General features: G+C 38.8%; 1 protein-coding gene across 6 annotated transcripts in view; it reads left to right on the top strand.

The window, feature by feature from the left end:
• The window catches only part of CA10 (carbonic anhydrase 10), a 202,178-nt gene extending 178,579 nt beyond the window's left edge, over positions 1-23,599 (top strand). For all 6 annotated transcript variants that reach the window (XM_050714394.1, XM_035558913.2, XM_035558909.2 and 3 more), the window contains 5 exons: positions 11,279-11,374; positions 11,846-11,918; positions 19,031-19,185; positions 21,518-21,692; positions 22,467-23,599. In XM_050714394.1, coding sequence (XP_050570351.1) covers positions 11,279-11,374; positions 11,846-11,918; positions 19,031-19,185; positions 21,518-21,692; positions 22,467-22,489 — 522 coding nt within the window. In that variant the 3' untranslated portion in view covers positions 22,490-23,599. The remainder of the gene's footprint in view (positions 1-11,278; positions 11,375-11,845; positions 11,919-19,030; positions 19,186-21,517; positions 21,693-22,466) is intronic.
• The last annotated feature ends 1,232 nt before the right edge of the window (positions 23,600-24,831 follow it).

The following is a 24,831-nucleotide window of genomic DNA, read 5'->3' as shown; positions in this document are numbered from 1 at the left end:
AGACTAAAGATTTCTTCAGGAGTTTTACATTTTGGAGCATGGCACATTCCCTGGTTTTCTTTCATTAAGGAAAAACATCGATCTGGCCTTTGAGGTATTCCCATACCAGTATTTTCAGCATTTCAGCTACATAAATTGTCTTGCAAATGAATACAGACTGTGTTTTCTAATAGGAAGAAAAGCTTTGACTTCTATTCTCTGATGTGGAAAGCCTGCTGATACAAATGACAAGCATGATTTTATCGCTGCCCCTTTCACCGCCATCATGGCCATGAGGCACATTTTGAGTTCTAAACGACTTAGCACTCTTTGCACTCAGCTATGTTTTAAAGAACGGCACATAAAACACTTATGTTGCAGATCTGAAGTGCTTTTGCTGTGCTCACCTCCCTTTCCAGTGAAGAGATGAATTACCAGTTAAAAGATTCCAGATTTGTAATGAAACAGAGATTATATCACGAAAACACACACAGGAGCCCCAAAGCAGTCTGTGCTCACAAGCCTCTGTTCCACAAACCTCAACGCCCAACAGGCAGATCTGCTTTTAAGGTTAGGGATGTTGCACCCTAGCTTCACCCTCTATGTTCATTCAGCCCTTGGACTGATTTCTAATTAAAGTGCTATTCAATTCTTCATGACGAACCTGTCTGCATAACCGATTTTCATTCTTCGCCCTTCTGTTGGCTTAGCCTTCGCATCTCACTGCTCAAACAGCCCACAAACAGACGCAGCAGCTAGCGTGTTTCTGTAAGAGCTGCAATTGGTTCTCATTATTTTTCAGTGACCTTCACTTATTAAATTTTAAAACTTGTGAATAAGTGTAGGTTCAGGGCATATTCACAGAGGCTAACTCTCAGCTTTACTTCCTGGTGTTTAGATGGGATTTTCAGGTGTCTTCTCATTTCTAACCACGTGTGTTATACAGGCAAGACAAACTGTGAAGCAGAGGTCACTGGTGTTTAGCTAGTCTGGGTGACAATTACCAACGAGTTCAGAAAAACATTACTGCTGTGCTGTAATATGTCATTAGAAAGTTTGAGACAAAGGGAAGAGGAGAGCTTTTGCTGTCTGCACAAAGCTGAGCCATTTATTTGTTGTGGATGCAGAGAAGCAGCTTTGAGAGATGATATAAAACAGGATATTGCAGAAAATACCTTTAACAAAGAAAACCACTGTTAGATCCTTGAACTTCAACCAACTGCAGTATAATTAAGGCTACAGGAAAGGCTTCTGTGATCATCTTTTTCCTCTGTTTGTAAACGGGACTAATTTGTAGTTGTGTGGCTGTACTGAGCCGCTCTTACCATAGGGTAATTCTCAGTACTCTTTACAAGGTACCCAGAAGAATGTGGTCTTATGCTAAACAAATGCTGCTGTGTGTCATTTTGTGCCCTTTTAATTTATGCTGTACCACATTTGTTAAGTAGAGTTTGCCAATATCCTGCTTTCTTTTACCAAATCTGCAGATAGAGCTGAAAGGCTTACTTTGTAATTGATAACTGACTTAGAGCATAAATTCTAAGTGCAAGTTATCTTTCCTACTGAGTATAACGTCACTCAATTCATTTAGCAACAAGATAATTTTATAGTTGTCTGCCTTAAGCTGTATTATCTCATTTTCTTAGATAATTCATGTCCTCTTGTTTTGGCTGTACTCATTATTCCTCATCTTCAAACTTACCTTTTATACTACTAGCTGAAAATCTCTTAAGCAATTTACATAAACAACAAAAGACAGTTGTACTTTCCTTACATTTAAAAGAAGCCTCCAAGATACTGGGGGGATGGGAGGGAATGGCAACTTATTTTCTGCCTGCAGGGCAGATCTGTGCCATCTCTCCTCTCTATCTCTGATTCTACACCTTAAACAGGAAATCCTGGTGTGAGATTTCTTCAAATGATGTTTAAAAATCTGACTCTGTAGTATATCATCTCATCTACTCCAGTATTAATATCCTAAAGGAACTTCAATAATTCAATAAAACATTCATTCCAGAAATGCTTTTGGCTATTTTCTGTCAAGCAGGGCTGCCTCAAACTTTTCTGTGTTTGAAACTTCAACTTACATTAAAAGATTTAATGGTAGGATCACTGACAATTATATCCATTTCATATTTTTTCTCCCTTTTATCAGGCTTTGTGTTTCTCTGTTATTGCTCTTTAAGATGCTGAAAATCCAAGTATCCTGCAGTTTTCTGCCAAGACTACTTTATTGTGAGCTCCTTTTTGCACCTTTTATGGGTGATGTGTTACATACAGTCAGATCAATAACAAAAATTGTACTTCGTAATATGACATTCATTATCTGTCTTGGTACTCTCTATGCTTTTCCTGGTGCCATTAAAGTTACATCTGAGCATCTCACAACATTGCTACTAGAGAAGGGCAGCTTTCCTGCTTCAGGGTTGCCAAGTTGAAGCCTTCCTACCTGAAATGGTAGGAAGATTTCCTTAAGGCAGAGAGCAGAGTTGAACCTAAATTTCTCAGGTCACATGGGAGCAACCCAATCACTAAAAGGTAAGGAAATTCTTAAAAATATAAAAAAAGCCCATGCCAATAAATCATTCAGAAAGATCCCATAAGACCATTTGTGTGCTTTCACATTTAACTTCTAGTGGATATACTACTACTTAAACGAACGGTTGCAACCCCATTAGTTTAAAACAGAAAGCAGATCTCCCCAAACGCACATATCCATCCTCAACATTTATGCACTGCTTTCTCTTCCCAAAAGGCAAGCAGATCCATCTCCCTTCCTTCTCCTCCCTGCAAGAGCAGCCAATTTTCACACACCCTCTAAATTCCCCTCCCATCCTACACAGGGCCACACAAGATAGCTCTCAGGGAGGCAGGCAGGAGCCGCTGCCCAAACAAGCTGGGTGAGGACTTACGTGGACCCCAGACGCATCGCACCAATAGCTTCTTTAAAATGTACCCTCAGTGTTATTATATGCTTTCATCATGTGTACGTTTCATTGTCATTTTCTATATATAAAAATCCTACGCTTTATTTTTGCCACTGGAAAATTATATTCTTGGTTTAATAACATACTTTTAACTTCAAGAGTAGCCAGGAAAATTGATAAATATATTGCTTAGTTTCCGCTTCTGGTTTGTAATCCTAACGCTAACCTTTTCTTTGATTGTTGGGAATGTTGCTATATGGGGTATAATAAGCTTGACTTCTTTATTATTATTATTTGCCTCCTGGGTTGTAAGATAAGGCCAAAAGGGATAAGCCCTAGAACAACAACTGGGTTTGTGCTAGCCTAAATTGTATTGACTTACTCTTGCTCCTTCTTTTATCCATCACTGTCACATTTCTCTGTTCTTGCCCATTGTGCCCACCCACTTTGGCAAGGCAGACTGAGAGCCGTCGTGGTATCACATTGTTAGGGAAGGTTTGAACTTAATGCATCTCTGTCACTGTGCAGTGACTTTGCGCAAGCATCCTTTTGACACACTATCCTAGGGTAACAAAGCAAACAACAAAAATAGCACTGATGGCCATTTTACCATGTTTTTAACTTGCAGGAACCAATTTCTGCTGCATTCTGGACTGATTGCTAAAGAAATACAGAACTCTCCCAGAAATTCAGAGCTCTGTTACATGACTGAATCTCCCAAATTGAGCATTTATACTGAATTCATCATCATGGTGTCTGAGCATCTGTTGTATTTAAAATGAGAAAACAATTTAAATGTAGCATTTAGTCAGAAATCCTGCACAAATCCAGGAACGATGACAGGCTCGTCTAAGCCTTTTTCCCCCTACATTACCTCTATTGTCTCTTAAGATGCAGGTTTTGTTGATGATGGATTGGGTCAGTGCCAAATTACAGCTTGCAGTGAAATTTTACACCATCCAAGACATAATCAACATTAAACATTTGAGTATAAGACTTAATTTTGATCCTCACACAAAGTGAATCACAGAACACTGCCATTTATTTATGTTTACTGAGCTCTTGCTCATCTGCTAACAATGAATGACAAGAGTGGTGGACTGGCAGGGCAGCCAAAAATACCCCGTGGTAAGAGTAATCAGCAGTGGAAGGCTTCAGCAACGACTGCCCTGTCAAAAATTCCCCTAATGTCACACAGCAACCAGCATCACAGACACTTGTAGGTACCTCTGGGGCTCAGCTTGTGTTTTTGCTTCATTGTGTTTCCTACTCTCTGGGAAAGGGTGCAAATGATTGTGACACTTGGAACACAATTCTGGCAGCATTTGGATGGCAGCAATCCGTCACCTTTTGCACTTATTTTTTTAGCCTATCATCTACTTAACTTTTTGGTGTTAGCACATAGGTGAAAAGTCCTAATAGATTCTGAGGCATGCACAGCCCATCTGGCCTCTTATGCTGGTGAGTTTGTAGTTTTTACTGTAGTCCTGTGGAAAAAGCAAGTTTTAGATATTGGCTAAAATAGCTTATTTTCCTGTTTGCAAATCCATTAGAGAAAGGCTTACAAAAGAAATCAAGAGCATACTAAAATATTTAAAAAATAAATACTTTTAGATCATCTACACTTCATTCAGGTCAATGATTATTTTTATTTTATTTTCTGGCTGCAGTTTGTCTATAAACAAGCTACTGAACAGAAGGGCAGAAGGGATAAGTATATTTTGCTTTGTTAGTAGCCTCACAGGTGTAAAAGACCAGGTCAGCAGCCAAAATGGCTGGCCTGCTTCAGATCTGATTCACACTGCTCTCTTTCGTAAGTACAGTAAAACACCCAGTTTGAGCACCTTCGAACAGATGCCCCAAAACCTCACGACTCTTACTTCCCTTTCAATTGTATGTCTGCAACTAGAGATAATTACTTTAAACCTAAAGGAGCAGATGTTACTTTAAAAAAAAAAGTCACATGCTGAAAATAACACAGCGTTAACTACTTCCAGTGGAACCCTGGATAAGTCTCACTGGGTACCATTTGCTGAACAGAGGTACTACACGCTCATTCTTGTTACCAACTGGTCTAATGAAGTGTTAGACACCATTTGCTGTTTAAGTGCTAATTCCTCGGATATAGTTATTTCTAGGAAAGCAGATTTCACAGCCAGGTACAGTTAACTCTAAACTGCATTTCCACTTTACTGCAGAATGCATTGTTGCATTTCTCTGCACATGCAGTTATCTACTCATAAACAGGACAAAACTGAGTTCCTGTCTTGTGTTCTTAGGCTTAGTCTTTTAAAGAAAAGAGAATTATATTTTATTTATCTAGGATACAATTGCTGGCATATTGCTATAAATGCAGATGACAAGTCTTTCTATTAAACCACTATTTTCTAGGCATTTCTTCTAAATCATGAAATAACTGTCAAAAGCAGTACAGAAAAACAACAACAACATGTCTCAGCAACAGCCTAGAGAACTTGAGTTTTGATAGAAAAGAGAGAAAAAAATAGTTAAAACAAATGGTTCGGGCGCTTTTCCTTAGTTGCTTTAAACTAAAATCTTTTACACTTATTTTAATCTTAAAACCACAGTATTCTGAAAAAATGCTAAGTAAACTGCTGGAAGTCTACGTGGTCAAGGGAAATTTATGTTACCAATTAACAAACAAGTAACACCACCTCACTGCTGTGGACTCAGACACGTGAAATAAGACCGGTACAGTTACGGGTTAATTAATAAGTATGGGGGTAATACTGTCTTGGCAGGTACTAACATGTCTTGGTAGAGTACCTTGTGCATGAAGAACGATGTTTTCTTTTTCTTCCAAAAAGAATTACAATAAATCTTAATTTTTATCTTCTTAAACTGTTTTAACAACATTCTTCTGAGCCTGCTACCAGCCCAGCTCTCCAGCTGTTACTTTGAACAGGCAAACTGAAAGCAAAAAGGGACTGAGAACTGGCCCAGAGTCCAAGTTCTTGTCCCACTTCAGTTGCAATGACTTGTGCCTTGAGCAGGCCAACAGTAACCACCAAAATGCAGTAATTAAACGTGTACAAGTTTAATCTATTCTCCTCACATGGGAGGAAGTGTGTGTGAACAAACAAGATTTGAGCATTACAGCAATTCAGGAAGATACAACATTAACATCCATCTCCAAAGCCTAGCTATGAACAAACTGCAATGAACTTCTTTCTTTCTTGAACAGTCCACGAGATACTTAGTCCTGTTGTTAAGCGCCTGCCAAAGACAGGAGCATTCCCCCTGCATCACTGTACGCTTGCGGAGCACTGCCAGGCACTGGTCCAGCAAAATGAGACAAATCAGGACTACGGGTGCTGAGGAGCCTTGTTTGTGTTCTCACAGACGGTGCTATGCCTTTCCATGAAGCACAAGGTGCATCTAATTTAATTAAGACAAATCTAAAGATATTTTTGTTGGCCACACAAATTACACATCCTAGAATCAAGACACTGAAAAGAACTGGTTTGCTCCTGACAGGGGCTTGGACTATGTCCCATTAAGATCTTTAATGGTTCCTTCCAATGCAGCCCCTCCTATAATTCCATGATTCTCTCACAAAGTGAGGACCTCAGATCTCACACCTGGTTGGACTGACAAAATTAATGCCTTAAATAACTTTAAGGTGATATGCTGTTACTGCTCTTTCCAAATTGTTTGACAAAACCTGTAATGGCAAATATATTTTAACATAGGACTATCTAACACTATTCATGAGTTTTAAACTCATTTTTTTACCTAAAATTATTTTAGTTAGTGGACATCTGCCACGCTAAAATTACATTTATTTTCCTGTTTTTATTTAACTTTACATAATCAAAAATGTATAATTATTTTCCTTAATGAGATCTTGGCCACTGAATCAAAACAAACACTGAACTCGTCTTCCTGAGCAATTTCATTTGCTTTTCCTCCCTGCTGTGCTAGAAATGTGCTTTGTGCTCACTCTCAATCAGTTGTCTCAACAGTTTTTCAGGTAGCACAGCATAATACAAATATTGCAGTTACAGATTACCCATTCCCTGCTGCCATTCACTTCCCGGTTTAGAACCCTTGTCATTTATCAATCAAAATGTTTATGCACTCAATTATAACATTTCCAGGAGAGAAAAAAGGCTATTTCTGTTACTCCTAACAGGACTTTCCAAAAAATGTGATACTGTAATATCCTAAATTCATATTTCTCCATACCTCACTGCAGCAGAGCATCTTGCAGTGATGTGACGTTTATAAAAGCGTTACACGTGCATCCTAGAACAGAGTTCTGTAATTCACACAGGTTTTTGCTCAAGTTAGAAAAATTGCCAAAAGATTGCTGAAAAGAACCCCTGGAATCTTTAGCACGCACAATCATCACCGCAGCAAACTGCCTCCTTCTGCTTAGCCACAGAGCCTTGGCCAAATGCCACAGGGAAGACATCCTGCTGCTAGCTTGGCCCCAAGATGCACATTTCACCTGGGTGAAGGATCAAAAAACCTAAATGCATTGCAGAGGAAAACTAGTACCATGCAGACAATATGAGTACTATGAGTGCAGGGCTAATCTTCAGTAAAGCACAGGCAAAGAAGAGGTTATTACCCTTCCAAACACATACATGTATGTTGAGAAAGGAAGGTAGGTTTTTCCCCACAGCAGCCAGAGCATAAACCATAGAATCAGCCTCTGTTATTTTGCCCGAGACGCCGCCCACGGGGCAGAGGAGTGCACACTCAGTAATTAACCCTACCGTACTGTAGCCAGCTCCTGCTAACATTCCCAGCACCGCCAATATCAGCTGTCTAAAAAAGTGCTGCGTCTGCTCCTGGTCCAGTGCACATTTTTGGGTGATGGAACAAGGGCACATTGTGGATTTTCATCGGCTAAAATGAGAGTAATTAATCTTAATTCTCTACTCCCTGAAAAATAGAACTTCTATTGCTTGAGGAAAACAAAGAGCTATAAGTTGTTCTGTGGCAAATTAATCTTAAAGGGGGAATCTTCCAAAGAAAATCAATAGCTTATAACAAGATTTTTTATTGTGTTTGAGCCTTGAAACTCAAGGCAGAACCAAAGGGGACTTTTAGTATTGCAAGTTCGCTCTAGTTGTGTTTTGTTTTTAATACAATGTCATCATTTGGAAAAGGGAGATTTTCACATACAACCAATTTTAGTTGTGTGGTTTCACCTTCATAGAAAAAGCTAGTAATATTTAATGCAGACTGCAGGATTACAGGTATTTCAGGCAGTTTAGAAGAAATTATTCTGGAATGAAAGAATTTAATAGGGAATTATATTTTAATCCTGCATATAGTATTCTATATCTAAGATACTTTCATTCATTTGTACCTTTTTAAAGTAGCCTGTTCCTCCATGTGAGAAACTTTGAAAATTGTCTCCTTGCATCAGCAATCTTGTTTCACTCTTTTTTTTTTAATTAAAAAAACTAACGAGCTTAACCACGGTGCCATGGAAACAGCTTTAAAATTGATTCAGGTGCAGGGAGAAAGGATACAACTAACATAAAGCATGTGACAGTTCTCAGAAGAAAAGAAGTCTTCATTCAGCACTAGCTGCTTTGAGAAACAACAATGCTTAGTGAGGGGAGACAATCTCAAACTGTAGTGAAATCAGGTTTCTCAAAAACACTCTCCAAAACTGTTCAGAACCTATCTGAGGTGTGATAAGGAGAGGTGGAGTGGGGCAGACACATACAGACCCGCAGGAATGGAAAAATTGATATGAAAACCACTTGCAGCACTAGTAAAGAATGACAAAGTTCTCTGACAAGTATTTTCCTTGTAAAGACAGTGCAGCATACAGTGGAGAGATCACTGTGGGATCTGCAAAGGAAATAACTACTATAAATTTCTAATTGTTACAAGTGTGTTAACTCATTCCCACAACCAGCTATGGACTGCCTGCAGCCTGCATGCCAGCTTTGCACAGACTGAGCGGTGTCTTGCTGATGTTGAGAGAGGTCTCCACTGGAGCCAGGGCACTGCTGCACCCCGTACCGCTGATTGCAGCGCCACACATCCTCCTAGAACTGCACCACGTGTTAGAGTCCTTGCCGTGGGTCTGAGACACGTATCTTGTATGTGGCATATATACGCTAGGAATTGTATTTCCATAAGTCCCATCAGTAAAAATGAGAGCTTGACATCGACTCAGGGCTTCTAAGGGTAGAAGAAGAATGTGGTCCTTCCTTTTACCCATTCCTGCACTAAACATTTCGGTTTATTAGATAAGCTTGGTTTATCTAATCCATTGTTATTCTGGAACTTTGTACAGAAGCAATTCAAGTCTAAAGCAGACTTCATCCCTTATTTCCCCAGTAATTCACAAGAGTGTCTGCAATGTCTCTGTGGTGTACAGTAAATGCTGTAATTCTTCACAAGACCTTTAGAAAACTTACTGCATTCGTCCTGCTTCCTAGCTGTCAGAATTTAGTAATGACTTCATTGGCTACTTTGACATTTTTACTTTTTGGTCCATTTTGGTTTGTTTGCCTTAAAAAATGCCTACCGTGTGATTTGTAAAAAGGTCAACCAACAGTTCCCAATCCAACAAGGACAGAAATAACCAAAATTAATACATGCTAGCAGTAATCTCGACCCTTACCTTATTTTATTTTTTTTGTCTGTGAGCCACTAGTTGTAAATAATAAAGCTATGTGACAAAGATCTGATCTTATTAATACAAATATTCTCTTTTCTTTCAGAATTTCCACTGCTCATTTTGCATCAGTGCCCAAGCACTAAAACTGCATTATTGAGGGATTGGGACAGGGGGCAAACAAGGCTCGGGGGATTTTTACATTAGGAAATCCTTCCTATAAGATCTTATTCTGAGTAACTTGCATATGACATATGAAAAATACATTTTACAGTCAGGGCAGAGCGTAGGAAGTAGAACTGTCTGAATACTCCCAGAGTTCGCAGGCATCATTTTTTTTTCTCAACTTGTCATAGACTGAGATGATAATGGTGTAGGTTACAAATAATTTGGGATGCTGTTATCATTCTGATCGCTGCTAGCATACACGATGGTGAACATATCCAGATAGCAAGGCTTTGTCTTTGTTATTTGAATGTACATTGCAGATTATATAGGGAAGTCATTCTTGTAGAGAACTCATTGCAGTTGTATTTTGCTTTACAGTAGTGATGCTCCAGATATCACATTCATCCAAGAGGCAAAATCACCAGTGCTGTCACTAGATAACATTTCAGTGGGTTTAGGTTTTGTGGTGTTTTTTTGTTGTTGTTTGGTTGGATGGAGGAAGGAGTTTCTTCCTCATTACAAACATGGAAAGCCCTATATGAAAAAATTCCTTTGCTGCAAGCATTAGTCTTTGGCCATTTATTTAGTTAAAATGACTACCAAATATAAATCAAATTGAGTCTACAGATTTCATTGGACCAACTTTAGGTTTACACCAGTAGATGGAAAATGCACCTGATTTTTAAATACGTGCATCAGGCTGCTGCAATTCTGAATGAACAGAACAATGACCTTTCTTTTCTAATGGACATCTGAAAACTAGATAACGTATCTGCAGGCTTAGGAAAGCTAAATAGTCTTCCAATTTCTTAGAAGTATTTATCTGCCTCACATGAGTTCATTAAAATTGTTCATCTCAAAAAAAAAAAGCTACTAATTGCAATGTAAACTGTAACTATTTCCAGTGGTCTCAGAAAAAATGAAAATAGCATTGTTCTGGGTAATGTATTTCTACTCCGAGAGAGAGATGAACTATACCTTCATAAATTAAAATACACGTTCTGATGAGTTCCAGCAAATTATAAAACTAGCAAGCAGAAGGGAAGCTGTAGGAGCTAAGGAGAACCTGGTTAACAATAATACAGTAAGCACCTAACTGTAGGAGCTTTTGTAACCAAGTGTGTAAAATCTGGAGCCAATGAATATTAGTATTTTGAATTCTGCAAGTACCGCTTTAAACAGTTCCAACCCTGCATCCCATATGTTTCTACAAATATATCAACCCCTGACTCCCCTGTGTTTGGCTTGAGGCTGAAAAGTATGGATTACTTGATGCCTGTGGCAAGTGCTGTTGCAATAGGGAAATGATGTCAACCCCTGCAGTGCAATTCATAACTTGATGTGGGTAAATTCACTTACTGGCAATTTGGAAGAAAACATGTTGGTGCTGTGCCAGTTGAAGCCAGATGGTAACTGAAATTATTAAAATCATGCATGCTGCAAATCTCTGAAAAATTGCACTGTTACAAAATATCCTGAACAAAGATACGATCCTAATACAAACCAAGTGGTGTACATAAAGTATTTGCAAACAGCATACGGAATAATTTACTACTGTTTAATTGTAATATTTCCCTCCTCTGTTTTCTAGGTTCAGCTAATCCACTACAACCATGAGCTGTACACAAATGTCACAGAAGCTGCAAAGAGTCCTAATGGGTTGGTGGTAGTTTCCATATTTATGAAAGTAAGTATTTAGTGTTATCAACACCTACAGTAGGCGATGTACTTTTCCCACAAACTGCAAATCTAGGACCTGGACTCCTCGTTACATTACTGCAGTGCCTGCCTGGGGGCTCCGATCTAGAATACAGAGACAGCATCACCCTAGGAACTGAACACACAATCCCTGCTCAAAAGCCCTTACAAAGTAACATAAGGAAAATGAAAAGGGATAAGGGATAACATTTAAAGAAAGAAAGAAAAAACTAGTATCATAAACATCATTCATAACAGTTTAGTGGCTCTGACTAAAGTTACTGACTCCACAAGTTTGGTATTCCTTTATGAAGCATGAGATGAATTATATAATTAAAAGTAAGCATCTCCTAGTAGACTGGGGTCCTGGGATGGAAGAAGGGGACGAAGCACAGCTACATTTGCAGAAAAGGCATGTTTCTCTGAAGGTTTTGACACTGTACATTTTTCTCTTCTACAGGTATCTGAATCATCAAATCCATTTCTAAATCGTATGCTTAACAGAGACACTATAACAAGAATAACGTATAAAAGTAAGTCTTTTCATTTACGTTGGCTAACAGCTATATGCTTTTAGTATCAAATAACGTATTTAGTGATCCACTGAAGTAAGAGACGCTTCGTTACAGGAAAAAGTCACAAAGCTTTTATCACCAGTGACTCTGTGATAAACTTGTGAACTTGAAGAAATCTAAGCAAATCGTAAGTTCATGGAGTGAATTTTGAACTTCAAAGCCTATTTTATGTTTGAACAAGCAATAAAGTAACGAAATTAAATTTAAATATATATACACACTACACTCACAGAATACTCAGGAGAAACTGCTTACTGTTAGCAGCAGAAGTAACATGAAGAGCAACATGGATTATTTCAAATCAAATTATGTCAAGATGCTGCATCATTACCTATTTTAACATGCAACTGTGGATTTAATACTCATTAATGCTTTCATTTTGTTCAGAAAAATGTCATCTCTATTTAACTATTGCTGCATATAATGGATATATAAAGAGGTCATCAACATAGCATATATATTTGTTGTATTCACATTTAGAAAGCCTTCAACTGATAATGCTCAATAATTCCATGTTAGTATATTAAATGTGGAAAACTGGAGCTTAAATGTCAGTGAAAATTAGGGTAATTTAGAGAAAGTCATGAAAAATACATAGATCTCAACGGAACAAATTAAACCTTTTCTCCTGAAAACCTTATTCCCTTTGTCAAATATTCACTTGAATTCCAAGCAGCCATTAAGTTAATAAGCTAAATGATACAGTAAAAGTACACAGCAAAATAAGCAAATAAAAATATTATGTAAGTCTGCCATATCTACAAAGAGTAGGACAGAGTTGTTCATAACTAGAATTAGACCGGATGTCAGGATGGCAGGATTTAGTTCCCAGCTCTATCAGTCTATACGCAGTTTACATCTTCATATCTGAACCTCCAGAGAACTCAAAAAAGGCCATTTAATTTCCACAAAGTCCCTGAACTCGGTATGATAGAAATGTTTGGATAGGTTTCTGTACACTTCCCTCAAGTATGCAGCTGGGTTTCTTTGCCTGGACTCTATCTTTTCCTCTCCCTGCAAAGCTAAGATTACAATCCCACAATGTTTACATAAAGAAAAAATTATGCATTAGAGACCTACGTAAAGTGAAAACACAGAATTTTCTCCACTAATTCCTGAGCAAAAGAACAGTAGAAAGACCGAATCTTGCCTCATGATGCAGAACTTGAGGAACGGAGCAAATCCAACTCCACTCTGAAGTTCCACACCCTCTACTATAAACACACATTTCTTCCCATTTAATTTTATCTAATTTCATCTTCCACTTAACAAACCTTGGTACATCTTTGTGAAAATAAGAGGCTGCTATTGTGATAAAACTCTTTTCTCCACAATACCTACAGGAAGGAATGTGATTGACAGATTCTCCTGAGAACGTTTTTTCCAGATTGTTGTAGCTGCGTGAAGTGTTTTCTTCTCTGCATAGAAGCAGCAGGAGATTAGCCCAGATTTTAGACCGCCAGTCTTGATTCCTTACAAAAACACCACAATACTGTTCTGTAAGAGCTTCTTGCTTGACAGCACTGCTGCAGGGAGGGACAGGAAAAACCATGGTTAAGGCTGTAAGTGCTTTTTCAGGCTCTTACACTCCCTAATTATGTATTCCCAGCTTTTTTCTGTGGACCAGCCAGAAGATCTGACAGTGAACCTCTGAAAAAGCTATTTTCCCCATGTGCACACACAGAGACCTGCCAGGTCTTACACACTGAGCAAGAGAAGACTCCTTCCTCATATTTCCCATCACAGCAACCCCATCTCACGCATCTACGTGGTCACCACAGCTTTTCTTGTGCTCCTGGGCCACGTGTGCTCCAAGAGCCAGCCTGCAGAACAAAGACTGGACAACTTATGGTGGTTCAGAGCAGAGGAGAGGCCACAGGCATGGATATGACACACCACAGGGCTGGAAGGAACCAGCAGCACCTTTGCTTTGCTGCATGAATGAGTGTGCAACCACCATCCCCACGAGCAGGCAAGCACATCTCTCCCACTGCAAAGTATTTTCTTTTTGCACCGCATTTGTAAGCGGACACACCTTCACTGTGGGACTGACTGCATCCTAACAGCTTTCCTTGGTTGTTTTGTCTCTCTAAAAGAAAATGCAATTCCAATCACACAATTTTGGTTTGCTAAATTTCATATTGAGATGAATGCATAACAGATTGCTAAATCGAAGTGTACTGGAACTGCTCTAATTCCTAACCACTTATCACTAACAGGCGTGTCTTAAATTGAAAACTTTGGTGGATACAACAGACACCCCATTCTGCAGAGCACTGGGTTACTTACTGTAGTAACAAGTATTGACCGGGAACTTTTTAGTGCAAATTGGGAATGTGAGAGTGTTATCAAAAGTAATTTTGCAGTTGTCTTGTGTGATGGATTATAGCATCATTGCTGAAAACTAATTTTACTTCTTACAGCGCATGGATTTCTCTGTTCTGCTTTTAGCAGCTGGAGGTTTTTAGGTTGTGTTTTAGGGGTGCACTCCTGAAGGCAATACTCATTAGGCTCAGTAAGGGTGTGGAGAAAATGATAAGCAGAGAATAGTTTTGGAGTCAGGATAGTTAATAACATAACTAAACTTGCGTGGTTTTTGCTGATTTTTTTTTCTTTTAACATAACAGCAAAAAATGAGGATCTATCCTGCATGAAATTTCCATGGGCAATGTAGATTGAAAGGGGAATTTCTATTCTCAGATAATTAATGGTTACAGTGAGGTAAAGTGGACCCCAAGGAACTTTTAAGCAGGTTTCAAATGCTTATTTTATTCTGTAATCACACCACTTTGAAGTAGTTGAAACAAGGATTCTTTCAAACAGACTTTGCTCAGCAGCTATATGAGTCTCTCTAAAGAAAACCTGCTTTAATATTCTACTTCAAGTGTGATATTGGAGGGGATAAGTTACCTTTCTTTCAGAACAGCTATGCCCAGTGTTTGCTTACCACTAAAAAGTAGTAACAATTTATCTTCCCCCAACTCTGCATTGAAATTTGGGCTTATCATTCTCCATCAAAATACTCACACATACCCAGCTAGGCAGAAGAGCTCTAAAATTTTGAATTTCCTCAAATTTAATCTTGAGCTATTTTATAGATAACAAGCGAACAGTATTCCAATTTTAACAGATTATTCTGAAAAAGCTTAAGATCCAGATATCTGGAGATATGACTCCTAATTTCTCAAGGTTCACGTTTCAGCAGGTTGCCAGAAGGACTGAGCTCCTGCAGTTCCTGTCACAAGCAGTAAAAGCTCGGCTGTCTCAAACCAGTCCCCAGGAGACCAACCTTGGGCATTCAAGGGAGTCGCTGCTACTCTCAGCCTGGGTCTGCGCGACTTGTGCAGGCTGGTAAATGGAGAGACTCTGATGCAGAGTTAAATAACTGAGGATCTCTACATACCTTACCCTTTATTCTATTTAGTGTCCCATTTTGAATTATCGTATGAACTTAGAAATCAAATAGGGAATATATTAGCTGAATGAGAGAAACCCCAGAAGTACTGGTGTTTTAAAGAGAACACACGTTTTTGCTATGAAAGCAAACGCCACACACCTGTTACAAATCTAAGGATAAAAGAGGATTTCTATTATTTGCTAAGAAAGTTGTCAGAGGCCTTTATATAAATGAAACTGAAATCTAATGAAATGTAGTTTGTATAAAGAAGAGTTCATGAGTTCAGGAATCACCCCAAGGCACAAGCAGATCAAGATAAACAGTGCGGGCTGTGGAGAGGAATGATGCTGAGAATCTAGTAAAGGCTGAGCAGGTTTAGTAAAGGAAGTTTATTACTGGCAAGCTATCACCCGCTGTTTTCAACCATCTTGAACACAAACTTGCAGGAAATATCATCAAAAAAGACAACACACTGAAGTGTTGCAGCCTAGTATTAATACAACCCCCCAAGTTCTGCTTCAGTTCCAGTACAGGATTTTTTTTATTAAGTTGTTGGGAAAGGAAAAGAGCAGAGCTCTTCATGTGAAAAGCGATAACCAAATGTTTGTTCTGTAAACTTCTCGAGCCATTCCCATGGAGTTTTCTGTCTTTCACTGGGAATATAACCCACATACAGGGATGAATGAGTACCACTTCTACTTAGCCAAACTCATTTCATTCACATCCATTTTCCTTTTTCCTTAAGTGATACTTTCTCCTTCAGTTTTCCTTTAATTATGCCTGATGGATTTTGACACCTAGTATAATCCACTGAATCTCCTTAAACACACTCCAAGTGAACACAGAGGCAATTAATCAGATTTGATGCAGCTCCACTGCAGGAAGCTGGTGGGGAAGATGGCTAACACAAGGAGCGCAGTACATTTTGCAGGTCCTCAGCACGCAAGCAAGGTAACCTAGCAGCTGATCCAAAAATCAGTAAGGCAGAGACAACCACCTCTCCTCATCTTCAGAGCACTGGCATACATTGGACTTGCCTGAATGAGCGGGACCACCATGCCCCACACTGCTCCCATGCTGTTACCTACCATATTCCACTCCGGAGTGCTATGATATTCTGAGAATGACTAAACACACTAAATCTACAGGCAAAAGTTAAAAGCCCCCATCAAAATACTCAATTACATTTTCCATTAATGCTCTGCAAGGCAACTCCAAAATCCCCATGATTACCTGCACTAATGCCAGCAGTAAATCTGCTTCTGTACCTTGCTTTTGGTAAGTAGACCTATTGCTAATAATCTGCACGCTTTTCTGAATGCAAATTAGTCCACTAGAACATAACATGCACCAAAAATACATATCATCAATCTGCATTAATCTTTAGTTAGCTTTCCATCCCCATGTAAATATTTCAGGGCAAATTGTACCTTACTTAAATCATTTTAGTCCAACTGAAGTCAATACAGATATGACAAAGCAGATTTGGTTCTTAGAGTTTGAAACTATCTATTCAGACTGACTCCGTGCCATTTGGAGTTAACACACCAGTCTCCGTGGCTCATAAATAATGAACAGGATGTTCGTGTGCAGAAGGGAAAGCAGCATGATGACTCATTGAAAACAGGCACTGGCTTGAAAAAATGCATTCATTCTCATGTAATTCTAGAAAAATTACTGCTGCAGTGCAAATAATGTTTTTAATGAATAGGACACAGGACACAGGTGTATTCAGTCATCTCTAGCTGTTAAAATGTAACAGCATTTTGGCTCTGCAGTACCATAGCAATAGTTTTGTACTTCCATCTGGAAAATTTAGAGTTTAAAACCAGACTTGATAACCAAGGCCATGGACCAGTAAAGGCTAAGCACGTTAACAAAGGTGCCAGTGACCTGTAAGACACTGCCAGTACTTTCCACTTTACTTGGGCATCCAGCTATATGGCATGGCAACTACCTTGAAGCGCAGGAAGGTGGCAGAGGGCTGTACTGCTAATAAACTTGAAAGGACATGCCTAGACTATCTTTCCTAAAATAACAAATGCATTTTAAATACAAAAATAGCTGTAAGGCACTGGCCAACATGATGCAAATACTACACTCTCACCTTGACACTTGAACTGATGCTGTAGTCACTAATACTTATACCCTGGAAGGCTGCAGCATGTCAACCACACTATGTCAAAAAAAAAAAGTCACATTTGTTTTGCCTCTGTACTTGGATTTTTCTTTTGCCCAATGCAGTAGAGTCCTTTTTGTTCCTCCATTAGATAGTTTGAGACAAGCATTTTGCTCATCTAAGCTTTGTCCTTCAGCTATATGTTAAATTCCAGTTAAATTTCTATTTTATTTCTTCATTCTTACAAGCTTCCTTGATCATCCATATTTCTTTCCTTGCTTCCATTTACAATCTTCTTTTCCCAATAGCCAAGGAATTGTTTATCAGCTTTTTTTTTTAATGAAAAATAAAAACTGTTTAAATCTACAGTGACTAGCACATGAAGAATACCAGTGAATCCAGCAGGAATGCCCGAGTTATTGACACTGACTGAAAACATGGACTTGAAACGTTTCTCTTCAGTTTAAGCAGTAATCTATTTCATTTTTACATCCTTGTCTTCAATTAAAATCAGTGCCAGTTTCTCTTGTGTCTTGAAAGGGGAACTGCCTAAAAAGGCAGCCTTCCTTGCCCACATTTTAGTGCTCATTCTGCAAATAAGCCATATTGAACACTACATGCAAGTGAAAGCATGCAGAGATTGCACAGCATTACTACCTGTAACCAGCCCAGCTTTCTCTGAGAGGCACAATAGCAGTAGCATACCAGAAGTTAAACGTGTTTTTTCCCCGAGTATTTCCTATTAAGGAACTCCTACAGATGAAGATTTGGCAGGAAAATCTGAGATCCAACTTTGATAGCACTGCCAAAAATATTATAGGCCAGCATTACACAAGGGAAATAATGTCCATAGCATAAAAGAGACTGAGGAATTTTGATGATTTAACAGATGAATCCCTATCTTGTTTTATTTTGGTAGATGCCCACAGAGTGAATTCTGTTGCAGAGGGATACCTCATTAATTCCCCGAGTGGCTTATAAAAGAAGCAGGGCCCCTAGTAAGCTGCTTTCCAGCATACTCTTCCACCCTGATTTTAGCATTCCGAATGAGCTAGCACCGCATCCGCCCCCCACCGTGCACATGAAAGGCAACCGGACTTCATTGAACATCATTATTCTCATGCATTAACCTCAACTTCCTCCTGTGGCAGAAAGGCAATGAAGTTTTAACACTCCTGGCCTTCCCAGGGCCTTGCTGAACAAAAACTGTAAAGCACTCCAAAGTATGGTAAGTCTTCTCCAAAGACTGCTGCATCTAAATCAATAACTTCGAGAAGGATTTAACTCCAGTTCCTAAAGGAGGTTCAGAGTTACACTGAATGCTTGTGTGAAACTCCCACAGAGGGTGTGCTGGGCATCTAAGAGTACAATCCAACCCAAGCAGGATGACAGAATTCATGGGACTTATTCTTGTCCAATCTGCTGGAGCACTCAGGAATGTGTTTCATGTATCAGTAAACTGATGATGATATTTTGAAGTAAGAATTGTAAATACCTTTTCCTCCCCCCTCAAATCTATTGTTTTATCTTTATTTTCCTCCCTTTATTCTCCAGATGATGCATACTTACTACAGGGGCTTAATATTGAGGAACTTTATCCAGAGACCTCTAGTTTCATTACATACGATGGGTCAATGACAATTCCACCCTGCTATGAAACAGCAAGTTGGATAATAATGAACAAACCTGTCTACATAACAAGGATGCAGGTAAGAAATTACTTGGTCTAGTCTAGGTACAAAGAACATTTTAAACGTATCTATACCTTTATACATAAAATAAGATTCAACCCTTTGCTGCATGGATCTCTGCTTGCAACTTCTACAGATTACAAAAGCAAAGAAGAGTCTTTTGGCAAATAAAAATCTTAACTATTTAGAACTACCTGAATATCTGTACAAGCACCCACTTTGAGGTGGGCCCTACTTTCAGTGAGAGTTTGAACCAACCTGATAAGTTACAGTTCTGTGAATGGGGATTCTAAAACAAACAGAGCAGTGTTGTACAAAAATAACTGACATTATGAAGGGTAACCCGGACCATTCGAAGGTCAGAAAGAAACAGCCAAATCATGAGTGTCAGTTGTGTTTACACATGTCAATAGCATGTTGATGTGACAGAGATCCAATACATGGGGCTGTCTTGAAAAAATCACTCAGCCACTATTTCCTACTACAGAATAAGACAGCAGGATAGAAATTGTAAGTATCTGCAGAAAAGCCAGATTGACAAATTGAAGACCCTAGCAGAAAGAGGACAAATAAATTATGCAAAAGGAATACAATTCATTTCTTAGTCAAAATTACGCTGCTGAGGAAACACACTAGTGGAAAAGCCATGAAGACTGCATTTCTGTATGACTCGCTCACAATCCAGGGCCTAACATCAGAAAACCACCAAATCAGCACCAATTGCACTCTGCCCTGGAGCTTCCATCAACGAGTTGCCTGCAGAATGGTGAGCTGAGCTAAAGTCTGTTTCTCTTACATACTAGAATCCTGAAGGAACCCTTGAACCACAGTCTGCGTGTCCCAAGCTCACAGGAGATGAAACCTGGCCTGAGAAGTGAAGTGAGGGAAAATAAAAGAACTACATGTTACATTTAGATTTAAAGTATTAACACTGTAAATAAGATGCCTTTACGAAGTCCAAGAGATGTTTTATCGTTGTGATATTCTTTCTGCCCAGTTCTGTCTAGATGCAGAAAAAGCACTTTCTTTTCTAAATGAGTAATTTGGAAGAATAACATGATTGAACAAAGACAGACCCGTGCTGTGCATTCTGAACTTTTCCAACAGGGAACCTGAACAATTTCCTACATGAAACATTTTTAGTTACAACATTACTGTACAAAACAGTATTTCTGGAGCCTACACCAGTATCTCTGGAGTATAACCTCATGACACTTGATCCTTGTCACGGTTTACTGGTTAGTTACATCTCCAACGTTAGTGCTGCAAACTGATTTCATGGAATACTTACTAATTACATTGTGTACTCAGACTGAAAAGCTAATTCACAGCTCAAGTTTTCCCTGCAAGCTGCTAAAGATTATCAGTATGTAAAATGAAGCTACTGGATTTCTTCATGTAAGCATATTTTATTTTTTTTAGTTACCAGCTAGAGGAAAGCATCAACTTGCTACCTCTTAAATATTCCAATTATACATGGATATAGAAAATATATTTAATATTTTTAACCAAAATTTTTTTAAAACAAATTGCAGGGGGAATTATTTAATTTTTTTTCCTGGTTTCCTACACAAAGTATGAAAGGGTTTGCCTTGAACCAATGAACATGCTTGTGGTACAGGTGCACCATGTGTACAACAACCATTGCTGTCTGCTTGTAGTTTGCATTTACCACGGCTGGGCAACCTGGAAATCCTGGGTGATCCCGTAATTCCCTCTATACTGATCTGTGAAACCATCTCAAAAGAAAGCCAGAGTCCACTAGAAAAACTGTCTAGGTATCCCAGACTATCAAAATACACCTGTGTCAACGGAGAGAGGATCTGTTTTTTAACATCATTAATTTCAGGACCTCAGCAACATGACTGTCAGTTACCCTTTCCACCCTGACCGGATGTATGGCCATACACAGCTCTTGAGCATCATCACCCAAAACTGTGTCTTCTCAACTGGAAGCTACAATAATAGCTACAGAACTTCTAGGAAATTCTCTTGTCATTCATCAAGTTCATTTTCTCTGCACCAGCTGCTGCCATCCAGCACTCTGGATAGCAGAGTATGGATAGCATCCAGTACTCTATTCCATTTGTTTCCTGCTCAGCCAAGGACACCTCATACCGTTTTCATTTACTCCACACAAAACTAGCTACTTCTGTTTAAAATGGGGCTTAGAAACAGAGGACCGCAGAAGGAAGTTTTACTTTGAGTTAACTCTTTCAGCCCACCTCTGACTACAAATCACTGAAACTGTTTAACTTGGATTTATTAAGTAGCTGATTTAATAGTGTTGTATGTTGTTTACTTACAGGAGAGAGCAGCACTAAAAATCCTTGTTTTGTATTTTGTATAGATGCATTCTTTACGACTGCTAAGCCAGAATCAGCCATCACAGATATTTCTGAGCATGAGCGACAATTTCAGACCAGTCCAGCCTCTCAACAATCGATGTATCCGAACCAATATCAACTTTAGTTTACAGGGAAAAGATTGCCCAAACAATAGAGCACAGAAACTACAGTATAGAGGTATGTTCCACCTCCAGAATAATCCTTTCTATGCTCACACTGCAAAATCCAAGTGCGTAACAAAAAGTACAGATAAACACAAATGAAAGTCCAGATCTTGTGGGACTAGCGGTATGAGTCAGACATTGCATATTTGACATTGAAGAGGAAATTTGCCCAGAAACATCCAGGAAAAGCCATGACAAAAAGCAGCTGGGGACATATGGTATTTTTCAAGAGCAGATGAGACAGGCCTTCAGCTTTGTAGCCTCATTTTAAAGTCTTCTCACCTTACAAAGAGCATTTTGTTCTGTTACCCACTTGGAAAGAAAACAGGGGATGAGCTAGTCTTGCTGCCAACTGATCACAGACAAAAGAATAAATTTCACTTTGGAGGTGTACCCCCATAATGCACATCCAGATTGGAAAGTTTTGTATTACACAGTGGACACTAAACAAATGAACTAACTCAGTCACCTGCTGGTAAGGCCTTACGCTGCCACAGCTGGGGGCTCTCAACTGAGTATCCTATACATCTTTTAACCTATGCACTTACACTTCTATTACCTTCAATAACAGTGTGAAAGTTCCTTTTTGCCAATAACTGAACAGCTGGTGACTGAGTTGCAGTGCTGCAGAGAAACCGTCATTCAGATGCAACACTTTTCCAAGAAAAGGAGGAAAACAAGTCTCCTGGCTTTTTCTGGATCTGTTTAATTTCTAAAAGAGCATTAAATCTAGCCAGTTTCATATGTAGGGTTTATTAAAGCATAACTGTTTTTGTTTCTCTTTCAGTAAATGAATGGCTCCTCAAGTAAGACAGAGCAGGCAGAACCCATAACCTCAGTGGAATGCTACTACTGTGAATTGACATAATCTAGAATGCACCCAACCTCACTCTCTTTGGGTTCGCGGCAGCATGTGGAAGCATGCTGTAGGAAAAAAGCTGCCATGTTGGAAACTCAACTAAAAATTCATTCATATGATCGGTGGTAATTTTAAAAAAAGTAAAAAGACAATATTACAGTAAATGTGATTACAATTTTGATACAGTTTTCCTGAACTAATTTAGCTTCACAAAAAAAAAAGACTTTTCAGCCTTTGTATATATGAAATTCTTCCTCCTTTCCCCTCTCCCTCAAAATAAAAGAAAAAAGAAAAAAGGTGGCTCGGTGCAGCATCAAAGTGGAGTTGTGTTCTGTGTGCCAAGTAATCCTTGGAAAGCTCTCATTATTTCACAATCATTAATGGATACTGACAAGACAGAACAAGAAGACTGTAGAGGAAACTTATTTCTAGATTATGATCCTTCTGTTCATTTAATTAAAAAGGGACAGACTTTGAGAGATAAGTATTGTAAATATATCACTGCAGAATATAAAGGAAATTGAAATATTTCCCTCTTTGTCACATATCTGTAGTAGGATTTGCCAAAATCAGAATTGATCCATTTTCTGTTTCTTGTTTTACAACAGGTCATACGTTGTGTTGGTTACTCTTAACAACTCAATAAATGTGTTTAACAAATTAATTTAGTAAACTTGCTTTGGTTTATTTTCTTTCTGAAATAAGCCTCTAAATATTTGTGGCTGCACTGTTTGTGAGTTTCTTTGTTTTTCTTTTTCTTTTTAAAAAAAATTCATTTATTTGTTTGCAGCCAAGTGAAGTGAGTTAATGGCAATCGCAAATGCAGTTAAAGCCAGCATTACTTTGACTGTGCTGTATGGTCCATCATTAACAGGAGCCAGGCCACGCTCAAAAGCAGATTGCAGAAGAAATATCTCAGTTTCAAATTGCCATTTTCCCTGTTCAGTCCATTATTGAGACAAATTCAACCCTGTAAATTGGTAGCGGAAAAGAATATATTTTCTTTACAGATAAAGCAGGAGCTGACCAAGTAAAAGGGAATGCCTTTTTTCTTGTTTATAATGGTCATTCACTGTGTTTGGTTACTGTCAAGAACTCAATAAATGTGTTTAACAAGTTCACATAACGCATGTTTGGCCTTCTTGCACATTAAGAAGTTTTGAATTGTTTATTTCTCTGAAGAGTGGGCAGACCTCATGCTATCACGCTATCCCAGTTCCTAACACTCACTTTGCAACACATAATGACAGTAGAAGTTCGCAGAAAAGATGATGAAGCTAAAAAAGACCAAGCAGGGACTACGAAGTGTTCGTACAAAATTGAAAAATACGTACTATGAGAAGTTTGAGGGGACTGGACGCTGTAAAGATCTTGGAGGCCCAGTCTGTGTTGCAGCTTTAACATGCCCAAACATACTATTTCATCTTTGGCCAAAGAGAACAGCGTGGATAGCATCAGACTGGAAACTCTGCAGTCTGTTGCAGACAGCAGTTTGGAAAGATTGCAGTGTGTGAGCTGGAAACTGTATGATTTCATCTGTGACATGAAAGGGAAAGGTATCAGGAAAGCGAGTACATGTACAGGTTGGTAGTCAGAGGACTCTTAAAGTAGGCACACTGACATAGGGGGAAGCCTGTAAGGAACCTGGAAGCTGTCAACAACTGAATTGCTCAGTGAAAGCTGCAGCAGAATCACTGCTGGAAGGGTGGCAGTCAGCCCAGGTGGGATGTGACACACTGAGGCCTTATTTGTAGCAGGAGTTGGGGCTGATGACCCTGGTCCAGGATGCTATTAGCACATATGTAGTACCCAATCCCTAACTTTCTTCAGTTTGAGCATTTCAAATGGCTTGCACGCATCAGCTTAACACTGCAGCAACCTGAAAAATCTACAACACAACCACAGAAGTGCCACACAGTAACCATTAGATTGCAGGTTAATACTGTCAAATTCTGCAGCTGAAAAAGCAAAAGTTACTACCTTCAATTTACCTAGCTAATAAAAACTAAGTATAGCACAAGTCACATGCATTTAATATTTTTAGATGCCACAGTGATCTTAAATTTATTTTTTAAATTTGTGGTATTCAGATCGTTTCCAATACTTTTTTTTTTTAAAGCTTCTCGTTGGATTATTAAGAATAGAGTAAACTTACTGAGAGTACAGTCTAGAATGGCTCAATCTATATTTTTTGGACAAACAGCTGGCAATTGTTGATCCAAGTTTGTCAGTGACAGAAGGTAGGGAAGATAAGCCAGGCCTCCATTATGAAACTTTTATTAAGTAATAAAAC

The sequence above is a fragment of the Cygnus atratus genome, chromosome 18, assembly GCF_013377495.2.
Source record: "Cygnus atratus isolate AKBS03 ecotype Queensland, Australia chromosome 18, CAtr_DNAZoo_HiC_assembly, whole genome shotgun sequence".
NCBI lineage: Eukaryota > Metazoa > Chordata > Aves > Anseriformes > Anatidae > Cygnus > Cygnus atratus.
The sequence above is the reverse complement of the archived record's forward strand: the minus strand, read 5'-3'. Positions and strand labels throughout refer to the sequence as shown.